At 41.9% G+C, this 23,878-nt stretch overlaps 1 protein-coding gene across 6 annotated transcripts in view; it reads right to left on the reverse strand.

Annotated features, from left to right (window-relative positions):
• Positions 1–292: 292 nt before the first annotated feature.
• LOC113816345 (phosphatidylcholine:ceramide cholinephosphotransferase 1) overlaps positions 293–23,878 on the reverse strand; it is a 40,048-nt gene continuing 16,462 nt past the window's right edge. For 2 of the 6 annotated variants that reach the window (XM_070142985.1, XM_070142983.1), the window contains exons 2-7: positions 7,285–7,509; positions 6,674–6,804; positions 5,999–6,200; positions 5,335–5,609; positions 5,022–5,197; positions 293–4,768 (exon numbers count right to left, since the gene is read on the reverse strand). In XM_070142985.1, the coding sequence (XP_069999086.1) occupies positions 4,613–4,768; positions 5,022–5,197; positions 5,335–5,609; positions 5,999–6,200; positions 6,674–6,804; positions 7,285–7,508 (1,164 nt within the window). In that variant the 5' untranslated portion in view covers position 7,509 and the 3' untranslated portion in view covers positions 293–4,612. Of the gene's footprint in view, positions 4,769–5,021; positions 5,198–5,334; positions 5,610–5,998; positions 6,201–6,673; positions 6,805–7,284; positions 7,626–8,957; positions 9,086–23,878 lie in introns of those variants that run through there. The other 4 variants (XM_027368391.2, XM_070142987.1, XM_070142986.1 and 1 more) reach the window with 4 other exon arrangements.

A 23,878-nucleotide genomic window follows, 5' to 3' on the forward strand; every position in this document is an offset into this window, starting at 1 on the left:
ATATATATACATATATATAATATGTGTGTGTGTGTGTGTGTGTGTGTGTGTGTGTGTGTGTGTGTGTGTGTGTGTGTGTGTGTGTGTGTGTGTGTGTGTGTGTGTGTGTGTGTGTGTGTGTTTTTGTGTGTGTGTGTGTGTGTGTGCGTGTGCGTGTGCGTGTGCGTGTGTGTGAAAAAATAAATAATTTGCAATGTATATTAGTCCCGATCATTTGAATATTAAATTTCCATTTATTTTAGAATGATATTTGGGGTAAAGGGTGGTTTACTTTTAATGACAACCATATAAATTTCTTTCAACTATTGATTTATTCAGCACAAGTACACAGCTCATTTGATAATGATGAGAAAAAACACATCAGATATGTAAGGCAAAAAATTTACCATATCAAAACTATACTTTTAATTAAGTGATATGCAAATATAGTAGTTATACATCACAAAGTATTTGATATAGGATGTGTAGTTTACACTTAAAATATAATCAGACCATTACTCTATAACCAATGTATTTAACAATTAAAACAACTGACTCACATTTCCTTATTAGAATAAAAGGCAATATGAAAATGGCTTTTTAGTACCATATATTTTAGCATAAAAAACTAGCAGATTTTGGTTAAATTCCCTTTTTTCATATTGAGGTAATGTCTAATACATATCAAATCTTTGACTAGTTCCCAATCAAATGCTTTATACTTTTTTCATATTGTCACCAGTCTGAATGATAGCCATCTTGAAAATATATTTGTATACTTTGTCGGTCATTTAGCTTATCAAGATGCCGTAGGTTAAAATGACATACTCGGTATACTTTAAGACAAAAACATGTAAATTTTCTACTTGTGATTTAATATATCAAAAAGAAGTTATTTTTCTAGAGCAGACAAAAGCTTTAGATTGACATTTAAAAGAAGGGGGATAGAAAAAAATTGTGTTTAGAATGCCTTATGTACTCAACTTAAAGTCAGGCCTTCAATGTGGTGTGCATCAGAATGATATATTTCCCCTTAGTAAATTACATGGAAGATTGTATGATATAAAACTATGGCATTTCTGGGATCTATTACCGATGACCCCTGCAAGTACCAAAATTGTGACTTGCAACAAATCTTATTTCATAACATCTGCACATGCAATGCCATTTTGGTAAAATTTCCACATGTACCCCAAATTAAGCCGACTCTCCTAAAATGAAAATTGAAAAAAAAATTAAATAAAAAAATAAAAAATAAATAAAAAATAAAAAAGATATGGAAGATCAAGGCTTGAGTGGCTATTTCCGAAACTTTTCTATAGGTTTTCTCTGCAATCAAATTCTTCAGTCATCTGCTGTACCTTGTGAATGGTTGTAACAGGTAAGTTATAGTACTTTGCTGAAATATTTCTTTATTTTATGCCCTTTAATAGTAAGTTTGTCGCTTAACTGGAAAGATGCAAGAACTAGTTTGTACACATTTTTTTTTACTTTTTTATTATTTTTCTTTAAAGGATTTTGGAATATATGTCGTACTGGAAGACAAAATTTGTTTTACAGGAAAAATTGAGAAAGATGAACACTGACACATTTTGCCACTGAGGAGGACTTTCCATTGTTAACAAACCCAAATATAATTTCTTTAAAGTGGATAATTTTTATATATATAAAGGGCATTACAAAACAGGAAGAAGGAAAAAAAATTACCAATTGCAGGGAGTGTTCATCAAACAAAATTTGAATGATCTGTCTGTATTCACATTTTTCCAATGACTTCATGCCACCTTCAAAATGCAAAAGCACCATCCCTGAATAAATGATTCTATGATTGTATATCTACTTTACACACTTTATACACAGTATAAAAAACAATATTTATAATCTGGAAGCATTTTACACTATGTACATTACTAATAAAAAAAAATCTGAATCACTCAGCGGCTTTTTGCCATGAAACTCTATTCCAATGAAAAATAATATTTATTACTGTTAAAGATCTTGTACTATAAAGAAAGATTAAATTTCCCTTGTTAACATACTGCCAATTTTTTCAGCTGCAGTTAGAATGTATCAGCTCACATCTGGTATTCATGTTTTACTTGTTTGTTTTTTCTATATGTAAAGTTTGTTTCATTGCAATTTAAAGGGGCTAAACTTTCAAGTATAGATACTAAATATACCATTATCATAGCTCTACAATACCACATAATTCCAGTAATTTTTAAAGTTTATAATAGTGTGTAGTTCCTGATGACTAAACCTGAATGCTTTGCAATGCAGGCTGATGCCATTCATTGTTTTCCTCAATGGATAAAATGGACATTTCTCAAAAAATATGATCCACAAGGCATACTTGCATAAAAGTAAGCATGACATGAATACACTTTGTACAATTACCATTCAAATATACATACAATCTATTCAAGCCGACTAATAATTATATAATTTTTTTTCTTCTTTTTAAATTCAAAACTACACTGTTCACCACAAATGATTGTGAGTTAAGTGTGAGTATTCAGTATCACAATAAACAAGTCACAGTATACAAGGAGCATGAACATTTAATCCTCATGAACTAAAAATGAAACTGGTAAAAATATTTACATAGCTTTTCTAAGAAAAAAAAAGTGAGTGGTTAAAAACATTTACAACATGGAAACGATATCAATATTTTCTTACAGTGAAACATTCAAAACATATTAAAGAAGAGAGAAAATAGATATCACAATATTCAAATGTACACAGATAAACTATTCAATTTGAAACCATTTTCAACATGTGGAACACTTCTGTATACTGTGACCTTGATGGACTGGCACTAGGAGATTCGGAAATTATAAAAGAACATTACACATTCTTTAACCACAGTATTCCACCTCCCTGCATATCTTAACAAAAGACAATGGCATTATTATACAAATTAAAATCATATACATGAATAATCAAGGTATCAACCAGTACCTGTAGACATATGGAAACTAAAACAAATATTATCATGCTTGTAGCTATCTCACATTTACATGTATTCTGACAAACAACTGACCTCTTCTAGAGATGAGATGAAAATGGAGATGGGGATTCAGTGACTAAATTTAATATGATAACTCATTGGCACTATGTAGAACTTCCTTGCCTCAAATCTCATGTTACTTGAGAACCCTAATCATCATTACAAAGCAAGGAGATTCTTCACTTTAATTTTTTTTAAATACCAATTGAAAATTCTTAACTGCTAAACTCGATATTAAAACTGTCTTTATCTGCTTAATAGGCATATACAAAATAGTTTAATGAATAAGGCTCATTAAAAAAAGGCCTGAATATTTAATCCCATCTATATGACACCAAAGTCTCTCCTAATGTTCCCAAGTACTGGTAGTTTACATGGAAGCTGGTTGTCTGCCTTCCTCTTAGTATGTATCTCCCAAGCCCCAGATCATCATCAGCATAGGTACTTTATATAAATAATAAAGAGAACAATCTTAAGCTTGAGTAGAATTAAGCAGCAGTTAATTTTTAATAAACATTATCAATACCTGATTTGTCTATTTGCATAATTTTGCATTTTTAACTATTACGTGCATAATGATAACATAAAAAATTTAATACCCAATAGCCGATAAATTCCTGGTTAGCAATTATGTTCTATGCGACCAATTTAATCACAAAACCCCTTAGGAATTAAATTTTACTTCTATGCTTATAATACTGCTTATAATAAAATTCTCTTTAAGATTAAAACATGGTGAAAGGATTCATTTTACTTTAGGTGTTATGATGACATATTCTAATACAACATCTACAAAATAAAACATTTTGGGCAGCAAAAAACATAAAAACACAAATAAGGAAAATATGGAAACTATTAACATGATGAATAGTTTGCAACATATAATCTAATTATGAATATCCTGAGCAAGTGACAAACTTACACATAATGTTACTAAAAATATCAATGAATTGAAACATATGCTAAAAAAAAAAAACATGAATCCTTTTTTTTCCCCTTAAATAGTTATCAACTTAAAGACCTTACAGGTAAACTGCAGAACAAAAGCAGCAATCAAGCTCAAGTCATTTTTTCATTGAAAAATCAAGTATATTTACTCGTATGGATTTTGATAATGACACGGATCTGGGACTTGTGATGTTACATACCAATAGAAACCCATTGTTTGTGTGTTTAAACTGGCAGCACAGCAAAAGCTTGAGAATTTATCAGTGCACAAACTTCACTTTCTTTCCATTAGATGTATTATTGTGAGTAGTATCAAGTACTTTCTGCTTCCAAAGTGGCTATACCATTAATATAATGTAACTTTTTCTTTCTTTCCATGATTCTCTGGGAATTCTTCCAGTATTAAAACTCTTGTTCTGTTATCACAAGTCAGATTTCACAGAAACAATAATTTCACTTTTGGGGTTGTCCATGCCTCAGACACAATGAATACAAGTATTTACATCTTCAATGGCTCCAATGTACTGAGGGGTAGTGATTAAAATTAACCAAAAAATATAAATCCACACATACAAAAAAAAGAGAAAGAAAAAAAAAAACTGACTATCTTGAGGCTGTATATCAGTGTTTCACTGGTTCAAATGCAGTTCCTGGATAATACAGCACACTATGGAACTATGAGGTCCTTTGTGGGTTTTTGCTGCTCCATCTCCTAGGCCATGGAAATGGACACTCGTAGTGTCGAGGAATTACACCCTGGACATTCCGTTCAAATATCCAGAAAAGACGGTACCACCATAGTCTTTCAAGGAAGTTATTTTGCCCTGATTCCTGTAATATAATTAAGTCTTTAGTAAGGAGAGAAAACACTACATACAAATTGATATTAAGTATGAGTCATGTAAACTTTACAAAAATCAGTAAATGCAAATGTTGTAATCCTATCTTTCCTTTTTATGTCATAAAATAATTAAACAAACACTCTATCAACACATATATCATTAATAACTACAATATCTTTGGCATTGATTTTGACAAAACAATTTTAGTATCAATCCTAATTTTTATATTTCACTATACTCACCTTGAGGCTGGCATTATTTGCCATAGTGTGGTACATATAGAATATACGTGTGGTAATGTAGTAAGCTATAAGACAGTCAACAGTGTAGTGTCCTCGGGCTATAAGGACCATCACCACACCAACAATTGCTAGCAGAGCAAAACCCCAATGTACTGGCCACCATCGATGAGGTGTATCTGCAGATGAAATGGAAAAGTTAGATAATCCATTATTCTTTTATCCTTTTACTATCTGTAGTTGCATTCACACAGATTATACACATTATCTCACACAGTATATTCAACTGGCATTCTAAAACAGAGAGACATCTTACATTCACGGATAACTAGGTAGGCCAGCACTAGGCACACAGTGTGTCCCGAGTAGATATAATCCCCGCAGAAGGTGTGTTGGCCATTGATTGAGAGGCCAAAGCCGGAGAGCAACTGGATTACTCTTTTTGCTACCAGTATTGGCGTAGTATAATTTGCCTTTTTATCACAGAAATAATTGGGGTTGGCTACTGGTAGGACTGTCACATACATAGTAATGGAACGGTAAAAATATAACAATCCCATGATGAGGAAGATGCGTCGAAAGAGGATCCACCTGTGAAGAGGAAAGTGCTGTATGAATATTTGGTTATTTCACTTTTTATCTTTATATATAATTATCTGCATGTAACTACAGTGGAGGGGAGAGGAGGGAGGGAGGGAGAGAGGGGGAGAGAGAGAGAGGGAGAGAGAGAGGGAGAGAGAGAGGGAGGGAGGGAGGGAGGGAGGGAGGGAGGGAGGGAGGGAGGAGGGAGGGAGGGAGGGAGGGAGGGAGGGAAGAAGGAAAGAAGGAAGGAAGGAAGGAAGGAAGGAAAGAAGGGAGAGAGAGGAGAATGAGAAGAAGAAAGATAAGGAGAAAGGGAGGAAGGAGGAAACAAAGAGAAAGAGGATAGGGAGACGTAGCAGGAGAGAGATGACAAAAAAATCTGAATCAAAAATTCTCACCTATGCTTATGGAAAATGACAACCATAACACACAAATAAACCGAGAAAATGATGATGAATTCTGAGGCATCCAGGCCCCATTCTTTTGTAGAAATGTTGTCCAGCGTCACATCTGGCAGTGGTGGATAATCTGGCACTTTTTCATGAGTGAGTGCCAAGGAAGCTGTTGTGAATATCCAATTGGCACAAAGGAACATAAATGCTGAAAAAAAGAGAGAACAGATGTGAATACTCCCATTTGATATGATCTTCCTGAAAGCTTAAAAAATAAGAGATGTGTGTCTGTTGCCTTGAAAATGATCTTTCGCACATAACATGCACATCTGCTTATCCCACAAACCTTGCATGCTAAACCTGTTTGTACAACTTGCTGAGATTAACATAATCACTTTTTAAATTCTATACAATAATTTGAGACTTTGGTAAAGATAAAGTATACAAAGAGGTGTTTCCAGTATTTTGTAATCATTAATCATATAGAGCAATGTGGCAAACTACATAAATACACAGACATGTAAAGACAGACTGACATACACAGACACACACACGCACTCCACACTGAAACACTCATTCACACAATGAAGCACTCACACACTGAAGCACTCACTAACACATGGAAGCACTCATTCACACACGGAAGCACTCACTCCAATAAAACAAGGAATCTGTAATTACCAAATAAAGTTTTTGATTTCTCTTTTGGGAACCTTGGCTCGTCTCGGTGTGGTGCTGGGATAGGGATCTTCACCATGCCGTTGCTTCCACTGCTGTCGTAGTAGCCTCCACTCCCTCCATCCTTGCTGACCCTTTAAAGGAAGAAAATATTTAGAAATAACCCTTTGCCACATAACATCCAAAGATTAATACATCCCTAGTTTGTTGTGTTCACATGTAAATACTCGTGAGTCCAGTCATCTGACATGGGATATCTAATATCGAGTTACTAATATCCATTAATGAAGCATGACCTTTAGTAGCCCTTTACAATATCAAATGTCTCATTATAAAAATCTGAAATTGACTTTGTCACATTAATTTAACCATACTTGTGAACAGTAAAATAAAATAAATCTGTTAAGCAACAAAACTAGTTTTGACAAAAGGAATCAAGGTTGGCAATAATTATGAATGCATTACGTTACTAGTAACAAGAGAAAGAGTATAAATTTTTATTTGAACAATTTCCTTAACAGCAACAACAAACCAATATAACAACCACGTACAAAATGTATTTCAGCACTACATCGCTGTCTTCAACATGTAATAGAAATCACTGACATACTCACCCATTAGTACTAATGTACTGGTCATGGTTGGTTAGGAGTGGCTGCCGCTGATACACGTCTTGGGTCATTAGGCTGTGATCCGTGTCATCCACTACACTGCTGGCACTACTACTGGTGCCGCTTCTTCTGTTACTACTGCCACTGTGCTGTGACTCGCACATTAACCCCCCACTCTCTCCAACAGACCCATATCGGCCCCCTTCACTGCCTCCACCTAAGGCCATCCTGGAAAAAGAAAAGGGAACTTTAGCATAGCGTAATACTTTACTTAAACTGAAAAGGTTTAGAGTTCAGTAAATATAAAGAATTAAAAATAATAAAATCTCCATAATAGCCTACAACTATATTATATATTGTAATATACATCACTTTACAGAGAGTAATGCATTACATTATAAAACTGAATACAAATGTAATTCATAGATTTTCCTATAAGTACACAAAACTACCTTTCTTATCACAGACTTTGAACTTTGAGTTGAATGGTTGATATCCATAATACACATAATCTATGTTCATGTCTATCCCTCAATGGCAAGGATATAGGATATACTCCTAACATTGAAACCACTGAATAACCTTCATACACCAATCCAAGATGCAAAATCACACCTGTTGGGGTTGCCAGTGTATAGTAGAGAGGCTGAAGTAAATCACACATAAAAATAACATATGCATATATAAAACATATTACCTTTAACAAATGCAAAAGTGTCTCTATTACACTGCCAAATACTCCATTCTTTACTTGAATATCTATTGCCTCTGTGGGTGTGACTTAAAAGAGAAAAGACCACCTAATGCTTTCCTTTGGCTGCTGCTGAAGGCACACCCTGGCTTAGTAATTATAGGTCTTGTATTGTCATCCTGTTTTTCTTGTTCTGTCCCATGTTTTTCCTGTTGTGTGGGATAGACATGCACTAATGTGAGGCACTGCTGCACACAATAGAAATCAGAATACATTACTTATCTGTCAAGGATGATAGACTATACGTACAGGCCCATTTTTCTTTACATATTTAGCCCACATCAAAACTTTGTTTTTGTAATCACACACATGCACACACAAACTTTTTTTTTTGGAATTTGCTACAAACTTCTGAAAAAAAAAAAAAAATCTAAATAACCAATTCCTATTGCCCAAAACTATGAACGAAGTTTTTGAACATGTGACAGACAGAAAATAATAAAATACAGCATATTATATTCCCAAAATGACTGCAATGCTACCTCCCCCCCCCCCAAAAAAAAAACCCAGTTGAGTACAAAAAAACATCCTAAATCAGCCCCAAAGGCACATTCCCTTTAAGCAAACCTGCAATCACATACAAACAACAGCACTACAGTCTAACATGACTAAGGATATTATGTAATGTGTCCCTGTGTGGTGTAGCCCAAGGCCAGGCCCTAAGCCCTCTCAACATCCCTCTTTAACATGGCCCATATAACTTCTTTATTTCTCTTGCACTATTTACTCACTAAAGTTCCACATTCCTCTGGCATACTTCTACCCTCTGCCAGCACTAAAACCAACTTATCTTTCTTGAAACAATCAAAACCTTAAAGAAAAAAAGGAACTTAACCTGTACCCATAACATTTCCTAGTCCCCCCTCCCCCCCATTTCCTTTCCCCTATCCATATCCACCAACTACCTCTCTCCGGAATCTCGTACATCAAAGTCCTCCCTCTCCGGCGTCCTTCTACAGCAGAAATCAAGGGAGATTTTAGCCGGATGAGGAAGCAGAAATCGCCGAGAGACAGCGGAAGTTCTCAACCCGCGTCTCGCCCCGCGTTCGCAGGAGCTCAACCACAAACTCCGTCTTTTCAATTCATTTCCGCGTTTTATCTTTTTTCCCTTTTGTTGTTGGATCTTATTCTTTATTCTAGTTTAGGCGTTTGTTTGTTGGTTTTCTTTTCTTTCTTTGTGTGGTTGCTCGGTTTGCTGAATGTCGTCTGTCGAGTCACTATAGATAAGTTTGTCTGTGCTTGTTTTAAATGCCGAGGACACTGTGATAGTATGCCTGTATAATTTTTACATTTGCTAGGATTTGGGGTTTACTCCTCTTTTGTATCTTTTGTTCCCTAACATACGGATTGTTAAATGAATGGTTTGTTGGTTTAAGGATACTGAAGTACCGTACATACAAGTGTAGCAATAAACCATCTACAATCAAATTATATTGTCAAAACTAAAACACAAACTCAATTTAAATATATATTTAAGTAAAAGCCGTCTAAACTTGTAAACAAACGCAGCCTACATGTGAATATATCAACCGTCATAACAGGAAAGAAAAAGATAAAATACACCGTGGTTTGGCCAACAAATTGAATCACTGAACTGAGTCGAATCAATGAAACTTATTCCGTGAAGAAAATTAAGCATTTCAATAAAAAAAAATGGTTTTAAGGTAGAAATATGTACGAGCAGTTACAAGAAAAGAAGTAGGAGGAGGAGGAGGAGGAGCAGGGATAGGGGGGAGGACGAGGGATAGGGGGGAGGAGGAGGAGGAGGGATAGGGAGGAGGAGGAGGAGGGATAGGGAGGAGGAGGAGGAGGGATAGGGAGGAGGAGGAGGAGGGATAGGGAGGAGGAGGAGGAGGAGGAGGAGGAGGAGGAGGAGGACGAGGAGGAGGAGGAGGAGAAGAAGAAGAAGAAGAAGAAGAAGGAGGAGGAGAAGAAGAAAATCAAAGAGAAAGAAAGAAAATAAAATAGAAAGAAAGAAAGGAGAGAAACAGAAGGCCACGAGAACGCATTCGAACAAATTGACACATTAGTCCCTTCGCCGCCCGCCCCTTTGGACACTTGCAGAAGGCCCGGGCGCGGCGAGCTATGATAATTTTAGCTTCGGTGCAATTGGGGAAAAAAAACTGCCAATGTGTCTAACGGGCCCGCGCTTCTTGCAGCCATGTTGCAATTGCTCTCAACAGATAGTGTGGCATATAAATTCCGCGAGAGGAAGAGGGAAGAGAAGGAATGATGAGGATAGGTGGAATTTGTAATTTATGATGGTCGTTAGGGTATGCTAATTGAATCACGCAGCATGTCACACGCACACTCAGAATAGCCTTTACTGACATTCATAAATAAACAATTAGGTGAATACGTAAATGAGTATGTTAAGTGTGTGTATGAGAGAGAGAGAGAGAGAGAGAGAGAGAGAGAGAGAGAGAGAGAGAGAGAGAGAGAGAGAGAGAGAGAGAGAGAGAGTGTGTGTGTGTGTGTGTGTGTGTGTGTGTGTGTGTGTGTGTGTGTGTATGTGTGCGCGTGCGCGTGCGCGAATGCGTGTGGAATTACAAACTGTATTATATAAAACAAACAAATAAAACGTCTGCACCTGTTTCTAATGAGCGTGTAATTTACATAGTCACATACTTTCCCGGCGCAAGAACCGCTGCCTTCGACGGTTCCGAAGCGCGCGAGACCGAACCGCCTGCGTGACGCCTTTCATTACCAACCGTAGCAGGTGGCTGAGGCGGGGCTAGGAGGGGGGGGGGGGTTAGGATATTTTCCAGTCAAGCTCTAGCTCCTTCACCATCGGCGTTACGTCCTGTTCGCTGGTCGAATCTGGCTGCGTCTGTTAAAACCCACAGACACAGCACCACGTGGTCCCGCCTACGTGTTTTCCCGACCGTCAACTGATCGGCTGAGGGCTTATTCCACTTGAACTCGCGCCTCCAAGGTCGTCAACGCGCTACATACGCCGTTGAAGGACAGTCGTATGTAGGGCTTCACCTGACTGAACTTTTAAAGGCGGATCCGTATGGCTTATAACGAAATTTCCCAAGGTCTCGCCCGCACCGTAATAATACGTGCTCGACTTGTACCTCTGCGATTCCCCCTGTGGCCTCGTACGTGTGCTGAATGTGCTAGTTTACGGACCCGGGTTTTAATGCTACTTTTGCACAACATCCCTCTAACCTGTTGGCTTTTCATACAATAATATACACAGCTTGCATTCTTATCTTTTGAATGGAGATAGTGATGCTCTGTATCTATTACAAGGCTTTACGATATCAGACCAGAAAAAAATATGAGCGGCATTGATGGTGACAGAAAGGTCGAAGGGAAGACGCGCCCATGAAGAAGACCTCTGCCTGGGTGCAAAATACCAGGCAGATGCTGGTAGTCAGGCAGGTTATAGGCAACCAGACTATCTGCAGTAAGCGTGGCTACCTCCCCTCCCCACCTCCCCTACCTCCCTACCCCTCCCTCATCTGACGGCCTCCAAAACCAAAATGTCCCAGAGTCGCGAAGGTTAAAAAATATATATATCAATATATCAAGTCAATAATTCGGAACTTTCAATGCAGTCCACACGTGGCCCTTATACCCTCTGTCCCCTTCTCTCCTCCCCCCTCCCTTCTCCCCCTTTAACTTAGCCTCTCGACATTGCCACAAAAAGGACACAGGGAATACCGCATTACCCCCTCTCCCCTCTCCCCCTCCCCCTCAAACTGTGTCTATCTCCCCTCACAGTAAGTTATTATATAGCTTTCACGGGCATTTTAGTGTGCGTGGGTCGTCCAGTTTAACCTTTGAGGGAAGTACAGATAACGACTTTTTTCTAATTCGGCCCGAAAAGCGAGAGGGGGAAATAATATATAAAAAAGAGAGTTCATATGTGTGGTATTCAATATTTGAAATTGATCTTAAAAAATAAATGGAATAAGAGCATGGATCGAATCAGTCTCCCCCCCCCCCAAAAAAAAGAAGAAAAAATGGAATAAATGCATGAATCAGATTAGCCCCCCCCCCTTTCTCTCCAACTCTCACCAACCCCCTCTACCCCCACCCCCACCCCGGCACTAAAAAGCTTCCAGAAGTTCCAGCACGTCCAAGCGGTTCGAGAGCCGTGCTAAGGAAGTGTTACTGCAGCCAAGCCACAGCCGGCTCCGTGGATCCCCCCCCCCCCCTCTCTCTCTCTCTCTCTCTCTCTCTCTCTCTCTCTCTCTCTCTCTCTCTCTCTCTCTCGGCGTCCAGCATGAAAGATGGACACGAAGATAAGGACGTTGTTTCAGTCTCTACATCGCTCTATGCATTTCTTTATTCGAGAACGAACAGGTGCAAGCACATACATAAGCACGCGTACACACATACGCACGAACGCACGCATAAACACACACACACACACACCTACACACACACACGACAGGAGGAAGCTAGAATTACATTTCTCACAAACACAGACACCTGGGCCAACAGCACCCCCCTCCCCGCCCCCACTCCCTCCCCACCCCCCTAATTTTCACCGGTCTAGCCTGAGGGGCGGGAAGATGGCCCCGGGCTTTCTATTTTCACAACGGCCGCGAAAGGACATTCAAAATGCCCGCTGCCTTTCTCTCTAAACACACACCAGGTACACGCCGGTTGGGGTAGGCTACCTGAGTTGGGGTTAATTAACGTATTATCATTATAATAATAATAATAATAATAATAATAATAATGATAAAGATGATAATAATGATGATGGTGATAATTATGATGATGGTGATAATAATGATGATGGTGATAATAGTGATGATGGTGATAATAATGATGGTGATAAAAATTATGATGATAATAATGGTAATAATGATAACTAGTATCAATATCATCACTTATTACCTGCAGTGCGTACTAGATTTTTATAAAGCGAAAGTGGTATTGGCGAATCCAAAACAACAGTTTATAGTCAAGTCATTATACGATAATAATAATAATAATAATAATAATAATAATAATAATAATAACAATAATGATAATAACAATAATAATAATAACAATAATAAAAAATAATGATAATAACAATAACAATAACAATAACAATAATAACTATAACAATAACAATAATAATAACAATAACTATAACAATAATGAAAGAAATAACAACTTTCGAAAACCACAACACGTCTCCTATTCAGGCACGAGAAGTGCGGGGGAGAAGGGGGGGGGGAAGGGGAATAGGAGGAGGAAGGGGTGGGGTGGGGGGTGAAAGTGGGGGGGATGGATCCGGTCTTCTCCCCCTCCCTCCCTTCCTCCCTCCCCTCGCCCCCACCCGCACCCCCGCCCCTACCCGCACCCCCGCCCCCACCCGCGCCCCCACCCCCACCCTTTTCCCGTTGGAAGTGACGCCGCAACGCCATGCACGCGCAGCCGGTAGCGTCGAGCAGAACACGTGGTCGGTTGCTCTTCCGCGGCTGCCATGCAGAGGGCGCGAGGCTAGGGGAAGGGGGAGGGGGAGGGGGGAGGGGAGGAGGAAAAGGGGGATGGGGATGGGGAGGGGGTTATTTCGCTCTAGCTTAAATCTCACTCGCTCACGACAAGGAGGTAACATAAAGGATGATAAACAAGAAGGATCAATACTAATAAAAAATAATACTACAACTACTACTGCGACTAGTAACAACAGCAATAATAATACCAATAACAACGATAATAATAATAAATTAAAAAGCAACAATAAGAATAAGAAGAAAGCCAGTGATAACAAAATATAATAACAGACAGACTGATTATTGACGCAAAAATTTCCCCCACGCTTTTTGCCCGTCTCGGTTGGGGAGAAGGAGCGTGGCGCTAGATAATGCAATAGGGGGCGTGGCGTCTCAATACTCCTCCTTCTCTTTCTCTTTTTCCTTCTCCTTCTCCTTCTCTCTATTTCCTTCTTCTCTCTCCTTTTCCTTTTTCTCTTCTTCTTCCCCCTCCTCCTCCTCCTCCTCCTTCTTCTTCTTCCATCTTCTACTTCCCCCTCCTCCTTCTCCTCTTCCTCCTCCTTCTTCTTCTGCTATCCTCTTCCTTCCCCCTCCTTCCTCCTTCCTCCCCCCTCGTCCCTCCATTTTTTTAATATCAAAAGCGTAATTTCTATTTCAAAAAAATACGTTATAAGTCTTACAGCAAACATTGGCGAACTGCTTTTCCATTCAGGTTTCATTTTATAAGCAGCATCCACACCAAATAAAACAACCTTTTACTATAAATAAAGAAGAATTCCCATTTCTACCCTATTTTTCTACCGTTTTACGCACGCTGCACACTTGGCACAACCCCAATACGCTGACAGCCCCCCCCCCCCCGATTGTCACTTCTATAAGAGTACCACCACAACCTCTGGCAGGTTAAGTGGCGTAACATAATACAGGTGGAGGTTGGATGATATTAACCTTCCGTGTGAACTTCTTTTTTTTAATTTTCCGATCCACATTTCTATTCTTTTCTCTTCTTTCTACTTCCTTTTTTGTTTTTCTTCCTTGATTCGGGTTTTCGGTGTTCGTGTTTCCCCGTTTTACCTTATTGTACGGGATTTCCTTCTATGTCTTTGTTTTGACTTACTTTTTTCATCCTCCATTTATTCCATCCCTTCCTTTTTCTTTTGGTCGATATCCCTTTGTTTTATCTCCCTTCTTCCACGTCTTCCCTTCATGTCTTGCCTTACTTTCCTTTAACCCTCTCCTCTCTCTCCTTACCTTCTTTCATTTACCCTTTTACACCCCTTCATTTCCCTTTTTACACCCTTTCATAAAAAAAAAACTTTCCAACCTCACCTCTCTTACGAATAAACCCAACAACAAAAGACGAGGACACGCGTTTACAACAAAGGACACAACGGAGAGAATAGTGAAAACAGCTGTTGCAAGTGCATGTTGATGTAACCCCTTAATTGCATAGCTAGACGCACTCGCTGCCTCGGCTCAGGATGCAACGCACGCCAATGGGGTTACTCTCTGATAGTGTTTCGCTTAACAGAAGGTCTACAATCGACTGGTAAGCTCTATTTACATCTCTTTGTTACCTGTTCTGTTTCGTTCTCTAATATAGTTTCGCTTAACAGAATGTCCACAATCGACTTCTATTTATCTCTCTCTATTGCCTGTTCTGTTTCATTCTCTCATTGTTTCGCTAAACAGAAGGTCTACAATCGGATACTATTCATATCTCTCTATTATCTGTTCTGCTTCGTTCTCTGATAGTGTTTCGCTTAATAGAAGGTATGCAATCGACTGGTAAGTTCTATTTATATCTCTGTATTATCTGTTCTGTTTCGTTCTCTAATATTGTTTCGCTAAACAGGTATACAGTATACCTGTTTAGGTATACTGTATACAGTATACAGTTCTATTTCTATCTCTCTATTGCCTGTTCTATTTCGTTCTCTAATATTGTTTCACTTAACAGAAGGTCTACAATCGACTGGTAAGTTCTATTTATCTCTCTCTATTGCCTGTTCTGTTTCGTTCTCTAATATTGTCTCGCTAAACAGAATGTCTACAATCGACTGGTAAGTTCTATTCATATCCCTCTATTACCAGTTCTATTTCCCCCTTTGATCCGTTCCCAATACCTGCGGATGCCTAGGCCCAGTACCCAGGCTCTGACCGGTACGCCCCTGATACTTTGCACTTAATACCTATACTCAAGGCTCTTTAACCTGTGAAAGTCAACATGAAATCGAAGCGAGCGTGGGGCTTGAATGCGGGGGCAAAAGTGGGCTATTCTCGATGACGACAGTACCTCTTCACCTCTTCGTCGCGACTGTCATCATCATCATCATCATCATCATCATCACCATCATCATTATCATCACCATTACCATCACCGGCGGCGGGACGTCAATGTATTATCAATGCGAGCTTTTACCGGCCATTGAGGTTTATCGCTGTCGCAGTTAGGTGCACTTTGGAGTCTATTTTTTCTTCCCTTTCATCGTCTGTTCATTGCCCCTTGGTTTTTATCTCTCCTTCGTGTTCACCAATGATGAACGAACACGGCGTAGACCAATGAACGAATGAACAACACCCCCCCCCCACACACACAGAGTTTCATCATAATAACCACAGCAATAATAACAATAATCATATCAAACTCTTTGCTTTAAACCAACCAACAAGCAAACTGTAAACACCCTTTTTCCCACCTCGATCAATAATAATCACGGGCTTTAGGTGCCAATCAGAGCTGCCGTGTGCCCGCTGTTCGATCACCCCACACCCACCCTCCCACCCCCCACCCCCACTAACGACCCATAGTTACACGAGGCCCCAAGCACGCACGCACGCACGCACGCACACGCAGATCACCCACGCAACGACACGCTCGGTTTTCAGGTCCGTAGACATCGAGGCGGCTTGGTAGGGCTTGTTGGGCTTGGCCGGATCGCCACGTGGTTGGGGGCGTCTGAACGGGCGGTGGCTGGGCAGGTAGGGGGGTGGGGGGGGGGGGATCGCTCACCCCGCTCACAACATACGCGCGAACACCCACCTTTTCGTAAGTACAGAGACATGGGCGTAGACAGACAGACATTTAGATAGATACGTTGATACAATAGAAGACAAAACGTACACACGCACGCACGCACGCACACACACACACACACACACACACACACACACACACACACACACACACACACACACACCTCTCTCTCTCTCTCTCTCTCTCTCTCTCTCTCTCTCTCTCTATATATATATATATATATATATATATATATATATATATATATATATACATATAAAACAAAAACAAAAACACTTCATAAACACGCCAGGAAGAGCGAGGTGAGGATCCTACACCACGAATAGTTATGATACAAACTCGCAGACCTTGAGAAAATGTCCGGACACGCCCCCTTTCTCCCCCCCCCCTCTTCCCCTTTCATCCTACCGCGTGCCCCTCCCCCTCCCCCTCTCCCCCTCCTCCTCCTCCGCTTCCTTCGGTCCCGATTGTGTAGTCGGAAAAATGAGAGAGGAAGGAGGAGGAATTCCCATTCTTTTTTCCCTCTTCCTAATCCTCGTTTTCTTTTATTTCTTCTTTCTTCTCCTCCTCTTCTTTTTCTTTTCTTCTTCTGTTTCTCCTTCTTCCAATCCCTCCTTCTCTTTCTTTTCCTTTAACTTCTTCTCCTACTTCTCCTTCTTCCAATCCCTCCTCCTCTTTCTCCTCCCCCCTCTTCTTACCCCCTTCCATTCGACCAGAGCGTTCCTGCGCAAATGAACTAGCGCAAGCTGGCCGTCCCACCCCCACCCCCTATCCCCAACACACGCACGCACGCGCAAACACACACACACACACACACACACACACACACACACACACACACACACACACACACGCACACAGCAGCGCCTCCTTCGCAAGCAGCTGCTCCGCGTGGGGGGAGGGGGGTGGGGGGTGGTGCGGGAGGTGGAAGGGGGGAATCCATACCACGAGGTCCTCATTCTGCAGACACTCCATCCTATATCAATAGGAAGCAGCTTCTACCGCGCAAAAAAAAGAAAAAAGAGAAAAAAAAATAGCAGCTTCGACGTAAACAGAAATGATGGGATTTACAACGAAGGAAGGAGACGGAGGAGGAGGAGGAGGAGGAGAGAAGGAGGGAATGCGAGGTTACGTCGACACGCGGACCTAAACATCGCGCGGAGTTGGAAAATGCGAAAATCATCTTTATTGACAGCTCTCTCTCTCTCACGTGCTTCAAGGATGACGCCATAGACAAAGGCGACGGAGAGGACCGCAGATGTTTGGGCAGACGCACGCACGCACGCACGCACGCACTCGGACACATACACGTACACGAATGCATACACGTGCACAGACACCTGCATACAGACATAAACACATGTACGTACACGCAGATACACACACACTAACTTCCTCATTCACTCTCACTCCGTCTCTGTCTCTCTCTTTCACACACACACACACACACATACAGAGAGAGAGAGAGAGAGAGAGAGAGAGAGAGAGAGAGAGAGAGAGAGAGAGAGAGAGAGAGAGAGAGAGAGAGAGAGAGAGAAGAGAGAGAGAGAGAGAGAGAATATCGAGGAGGCAAATTTTTTATTCCTCCGAGTGTGAAGAGCAAGAGATAGAGAGGAAAGAGGCAAGACGGGGGTGTGAGGGGGAGTGCGTGAGTGCGTGTGTTTGCGTGCGTGCGGCAAGACTTCCGGGGAGGATGTGGCGGAGGAGGAGGAAGGCGGTGTTCTTTCCAGCCGCAGATGGCAAGACGCACCGCAACCGAGAGGCTCCTCCCCCTTCTTCCTTCGCCTCCCCCCCTCCCCTCTCTCCTTTTCCTCCTCCCCCTGCCCTCTCTCCTTTTCCTCCTCCTCCTCCCCTCTCTCCTTTCCTTCCTCCCCCTCCCCTCTCTCTTTTCCTCCTCCCCCTCTCTCTCCTTTCCTTCCTCCCCCTCCCCTCTTTCCTTTCCTCCTTCCTCCTTCGCCTCCTCCCCTCCCCCTCCCCTCTCTCCTTTCCATCCTCCCCCTCCCCTCTCTCCTTTTCCTCTTTCCCTCCCCTCTCTCCTTTCCTTCTTTCCTCTACCCCCACTCCCCTTACAGCTCCCCTCCCCCTTTCCCACACCATTCCCCCTACACTACTCCTCGGTCCTTCTCCTTTTCCTCCTCCTCTCTCCCCCACCTCACTTCCTTTACCATCTTCACCCTCCCCCCATCCCCGTCTTGCTTCCCTCCCCACCTCACTAACCCTTTCCTCCCTCCCCCTTTCCCTCCCTACCCCCTACTTCCCTTCTCCCTACCACCTGTTGCCGGCGGAGTGGAGGGAGGAAGGCGGTGGGGGGGGGGGGGGAAGGGGGAGAATGTTCGACTTCCTGGGTTAAGGAAAGGAGAAGGAAAGAGTTTGAAGAAGGGTAATGGAAGAGAATGAGAAAGGGAGGGAGGGAGGGAGGGAAAAAGGGGGGTAGAGAGAAAGAGAGAGAGAGAGAGAGAGAGAGAGAGAGAGACAGAGAGAGAGAGAGAGAGAGAGAGAGAGAGAGAGAGAGAGAAAACCATGAGGAAGAGAGAAGAAAGAATAGGGTTGGGATCAAAACACATACACATACACATACACACACACACACACACACACACACACACAATACAAGCACCCTAACAAGAAAACTGAAAAGAAAGAAAAACAAACAAAAAGAGCGACATTGGGCCTCGAGGTTTCTGATCACAATCTTTTCACAATCCCTACAATCGGTGTCGCTTGAAGAGGGAAGCCGCCTAAGCCGTATAAATATGAATTAGTGAGCCATGGTGAGGGGGGAGGGGGAGCGTTGCAGTAGTAGTAGTAGTAGTAGTAGTAGTAGTAGTAGTAGTAGTATTGTGGTTACTATAGTAGTAGGAGCAGTAGTAATAGCTTTGTGGTTATAATAGTAGTAGTAGACGTAGAAGTAGAAGTAGTAGTAGATGTGGCAGTAGTAGTGGTTGTGGTAGTAGTAGTAGTAGTAGTAGTAACGGCTAGAAGAACAAGTTCCGGAGAAGAAAGAATGGAGAGCCGGCAGAGGAGAATAAATGAGAATAATAGAAGGAAAATGAAAAGACTCGACGGGAGGGAGAGGGAGAGGGGGTGAGAGAGAGAGAGAGAGAGAGAGAGAGAGAGAGAGAGAGAGAGAGAGAGAGAGAGAGAGAGAGAGAGAGAGAGAGAGAGAGAGAGAGAGAGAGAGAGAGAGAGAGACTCCACGTTGAATATTCAAGCCAAGGTCACCATAAAGTGCGAAATGTGCGTACCTCACCGACTCATACCCAAACGTCCCTCTACCCCCATCCCTCCCTCCTTCTCTCCCTCCATCTACCTATTCATTCTTCCCTCCCCATCTCTCCTTCTCCGCCTCCCTCCCTCCCTCTTCTCTTCACTCATCCGCTTATGCATTCTTCGCTCTCTCCCTCCTTCGGCTCTATATTCTTCTCTCCCTGCCTCCCTCCGCCTCACTCCCACCTTCCCTCTCCTTCTCTCCCTCCCTCCATCTATCCACTCTTCCTTCTTTCCCTCCTTCCATCTATCCATTCTTCCTTCCCTCCCTCCCTCCCTCCCTCCATTCTTCCTTCTTTTCCTCCTTCCCTCCCTCCATTCTTCCTTCTTTTCCTCCTTCCATCTATCCATTCTTCCCTCCCTCCATTCTTCCTTCTTTTCCTCCTTCCATCTATCCATTCTTCCCTCCCTCCATTCTTCTTTTCCTCCTTCCATCTATCCATTCTTCCCTCCCTCCCTCCCTCCATTCTTCCTTCTTTTCCTCCTTCCATCTATCCATTCTTCCCTCCCTCCCTCCCCTCTCACGCCCACCCTCGTCCGCGCCCGTAAAAATCACTGTCCCCAACGGCCTCCGAAACCAGACGGACAGGGTGGCGGTAGGGGATAGGTGTGGGGGGGGGTGAGTGGGCGGGGGATAGTAGGCCAGTGGGCGTCAGTAGGGTAATGGGCGGCGGTTTGGGAGATCGCATGCGGCGGTAAGGGGTGGGGAGGGAGGGAGGGAGGGAGGGAGGGAGGGAGGGAGGGAGGGAGGGAGGAAAGGAGGGAGGGAAGGGGGTAGTGAGGAGGGAGGGAGGGATAAATGGGGAGAGAGGGAAGGAGGGAGGGAAGAACGTAGGTAGGCAGGGGAGGGGTTAGGGAGGAAAGGGGGTAGGGAGGGAGAGAAGGAGGGAGGGAGAGAGGGAAGGGGGTAGGTAGGGAGGGAAGGAAGGAGAGAAGGGGGTAGGTAGAGAGGTAGGGAGGGAGGGAAGGGGGAGGCAGCGAACTCTGACGAAGGAAACTGGAACAAAATACACGTATATACGCGAGCGGGGCGACAGGTGACGCTTTCCGCCCACCTGCGCTGTGCCGAGAGGGAAGGTGGGCGGGGAAGAGCAGGTGGCGGTGGGTCGTGTGTCTCTTCCGAGGTGGGCCTGTGTTTTTTCTTTCCTTTTCCGGCATTTTTAGCTCTTGTTTATCATTGTCATTTTCAGCAATCTCATCAAAACAATTATTAACATTATTATTATCATTACTATCATCATCATTATGACTATTATTAATGTTATATCACTATTATTAAGGTTTTTACTATTACTACTCTTATTATCACTATTATCAATGTTTTCACTATTACTACTGTTATTATCACTATTATTAATGTAATCATCACTATCATCATCATCATTATGATCATTATCGTCATTATTATAGATATCATATTACCACACTATATAATCATCATTGCCATTGGAACTATTATGATTTGACAATAATCCATTACCATGAATATTAGAAAGATCATTAGAATTAAACACTTACCATCATTAACATCATCAGTCTTACTAATTCTACCAATTACTCGTGCATTATTTCTTATAATCATTATAATCATTATCTTTTTGAACACACTTTTATTCCCTCATTACCCCCCTTTGATCATAAATCCTATCAACAATACGTTCATTATCATGCGTCACTCATTTTCTACCATCATGCATCAGTGTTATAATTACCATTCTATTGTTATCCCGAAAATATCCTCGTTAATGCTACTTCTCCAGCCTTCACCTCTGACCTACCCCCCTCCCTCGTCACCACCCCCTTCTCTCACCCCTTCCTATTCCCCTCACCCCCCTATCTGACCGCTTCCTCTCCCCCTCCCTCACCCCTTCCTCTTCCCTTCATCCATTCCCTGTCCCCTCCTCATCCCTTTCCCTTCCCCCCTCACCCCCTTCCTCTTCCCTTCATCCATTCCCCTTCCCCCTCACCCCCTCCCTCATCCCTTCCTCTTCCCTCCTCCTCATTCCCCTTCCCCTTCCCCCTCAACCCTCCCTCCCTCCACCCCTTCCCCTCCCCCTTCCCCATTCCCCATCCCCCTCACCCCCTCCCTTACCCCTTCCACTTCCCTCAACCCCCTCCCTCACCCCACCCCACCCCGACCCCTTGCACCCACGGATGACGAAAGCAATGTATTCAGTTTCACGTAAAAGAATTCAATAACAATTTCCTCAGATAAAGGGCAGACACACACACACGTAGGACAAACAGACCTGAAACATACAGGAAAAAGAGACGCAAACAAGCAAACACATACATACACACACACACACAAACATACATGTACGCACGCACATCCATCCAAACACGCACACACACACACAGACAAACACACACGAACGCACACACACAGACAAACACACACACAAGCACACACGCAGACAAACAAACACACATACACGCACGCACACCCATCCAAACACGGACACGCACACACACAGACAAACACACACACAAGCACACACGCAGACAAACAAACGCACGCACACCCATCCAAACACGGACACGCACACACACCTGGTTCCCAAAGCGGCGACACACTCCACCGATGATGACCTGTCGGGCCGGAAATGACCGAAGGCAGGAAAACCCCTTCAGACGGATACTCTGTGTGTGTGTGTGTGTGTGTGTGTGTGTGTGTGTGTGTGTGTGTGTGTGTGTGTGTGTGTGTGTGTGTGTGTGTGTGTGTGTGTGTGTATGTATGTATGTATGTATGTATGTATGTATGTATGTATGTATGTATGTATGTATGTATGTATGTATGTGTGTGTGTGTGTGTGTGTGTGTGTGAAGACGCTGACACGGGTTTCGATCCGAACCCGTCGACCACACACAATCTTGCTCTTCTTTTGTGTATAATATATATCTTATCTCATAAAACAGTAAATGACTTTCGCCTTCCGGATTGCAACACTCACACCAAGGTCCTGTCTTGCAACTGCCAAAGTGAGAGTCGAATGCTCCTGCAGACAACAAGAGGCGGTGAGACATCGTGCAGAAACGATGACTCTGAGAAGCTAAAAACGTTTTTTTTCGTGAAACGTTTTGCTCTCTTCAGTATCCAAAATGACGACAATGACCGTTACATTTTGAGAAAATACGAACGCAGCAGCAAAGCAGATAATAAAACACATGGGTAAAAAATGTGATGAAATGTATGCAAAATCACACATTCGTTTGACTTGAGTTTTAAAAACATTAATCAAAAACCTCGTGACACAAAAAAAATGGTTTGGGAAGTGGCATTAATAGCAAAAAAAAAGAAGAATAAGAATAAGAATAAGAGGAAGAAGAGGCACGAACAATCATGAAAAATAAAACACCATCAACACCCGGGAAACGAGAGAACGCCAACAACCAGGAAAAAATGAAACCGCCAAGGACAAAAAAATAATAATAACAGGTAAACAAATAAAAATAAATAAAAGATAATAATAATAAAAAATAATAAATAAATAAATTAAATAAATAACACATAAAATAAAAAATAACAGTCACACTATAAATACCATTGCTAGCGTATCCCCCGAAACCCCATAGGGTGTTCAGTCCACTCGAGTAACGCTGGGAATCGATCAAGGAGACAGACAGGAAATTCGAGGGAAAAACAGCGCGTGACGATGGAAGGAAGGGGAACGAAGGAGTGAAAATAAATGGAGGAATAAGAGGAGATGCATAAAGGTGGGTAGGGATGAGGGAAGGAGAGTATGGGAAAAGGTTTATTATAAAAATTATCATCCACGTGGGATCGATCATAGCCCTATGAACGGAAAAGTGGGGAAGTGTTAAATGTTAAATAAGTTTAAATCTTTCATTTGATTTTTTTTTTTTTTTAATATTTCGTCGTCACCTAATCCAAAATAATAATAAACAGCTTCTCACTGAATATTTTCCAAACTTTTCACGAAATACAAGAAAACAGAATTATCCGAGAGTCAGTCAGACTAATATATAAAAAAAAACATTAGCTAATCACAAATAAATGTAATACAACCTCCTATTAATCACACAAGGTCACATTTCCTATACAAAATATCAGTTTCAATATTCCGATTGGAC

The sequence above is a fragment of the Penaeus vannamei genome, chromosome 30 (assembly GCF_042767895.1).
Source record: "Penaeus vannamei isolate JL-2024 chromosome 30, ASM4276789v1, whole genome shotgun sequence".
NCBI lineage: Eukaryota > Metazoa > Arthropoda > Malacostraca > Decapoda > Penaeidae > Penaeus > Penaeus vannamei.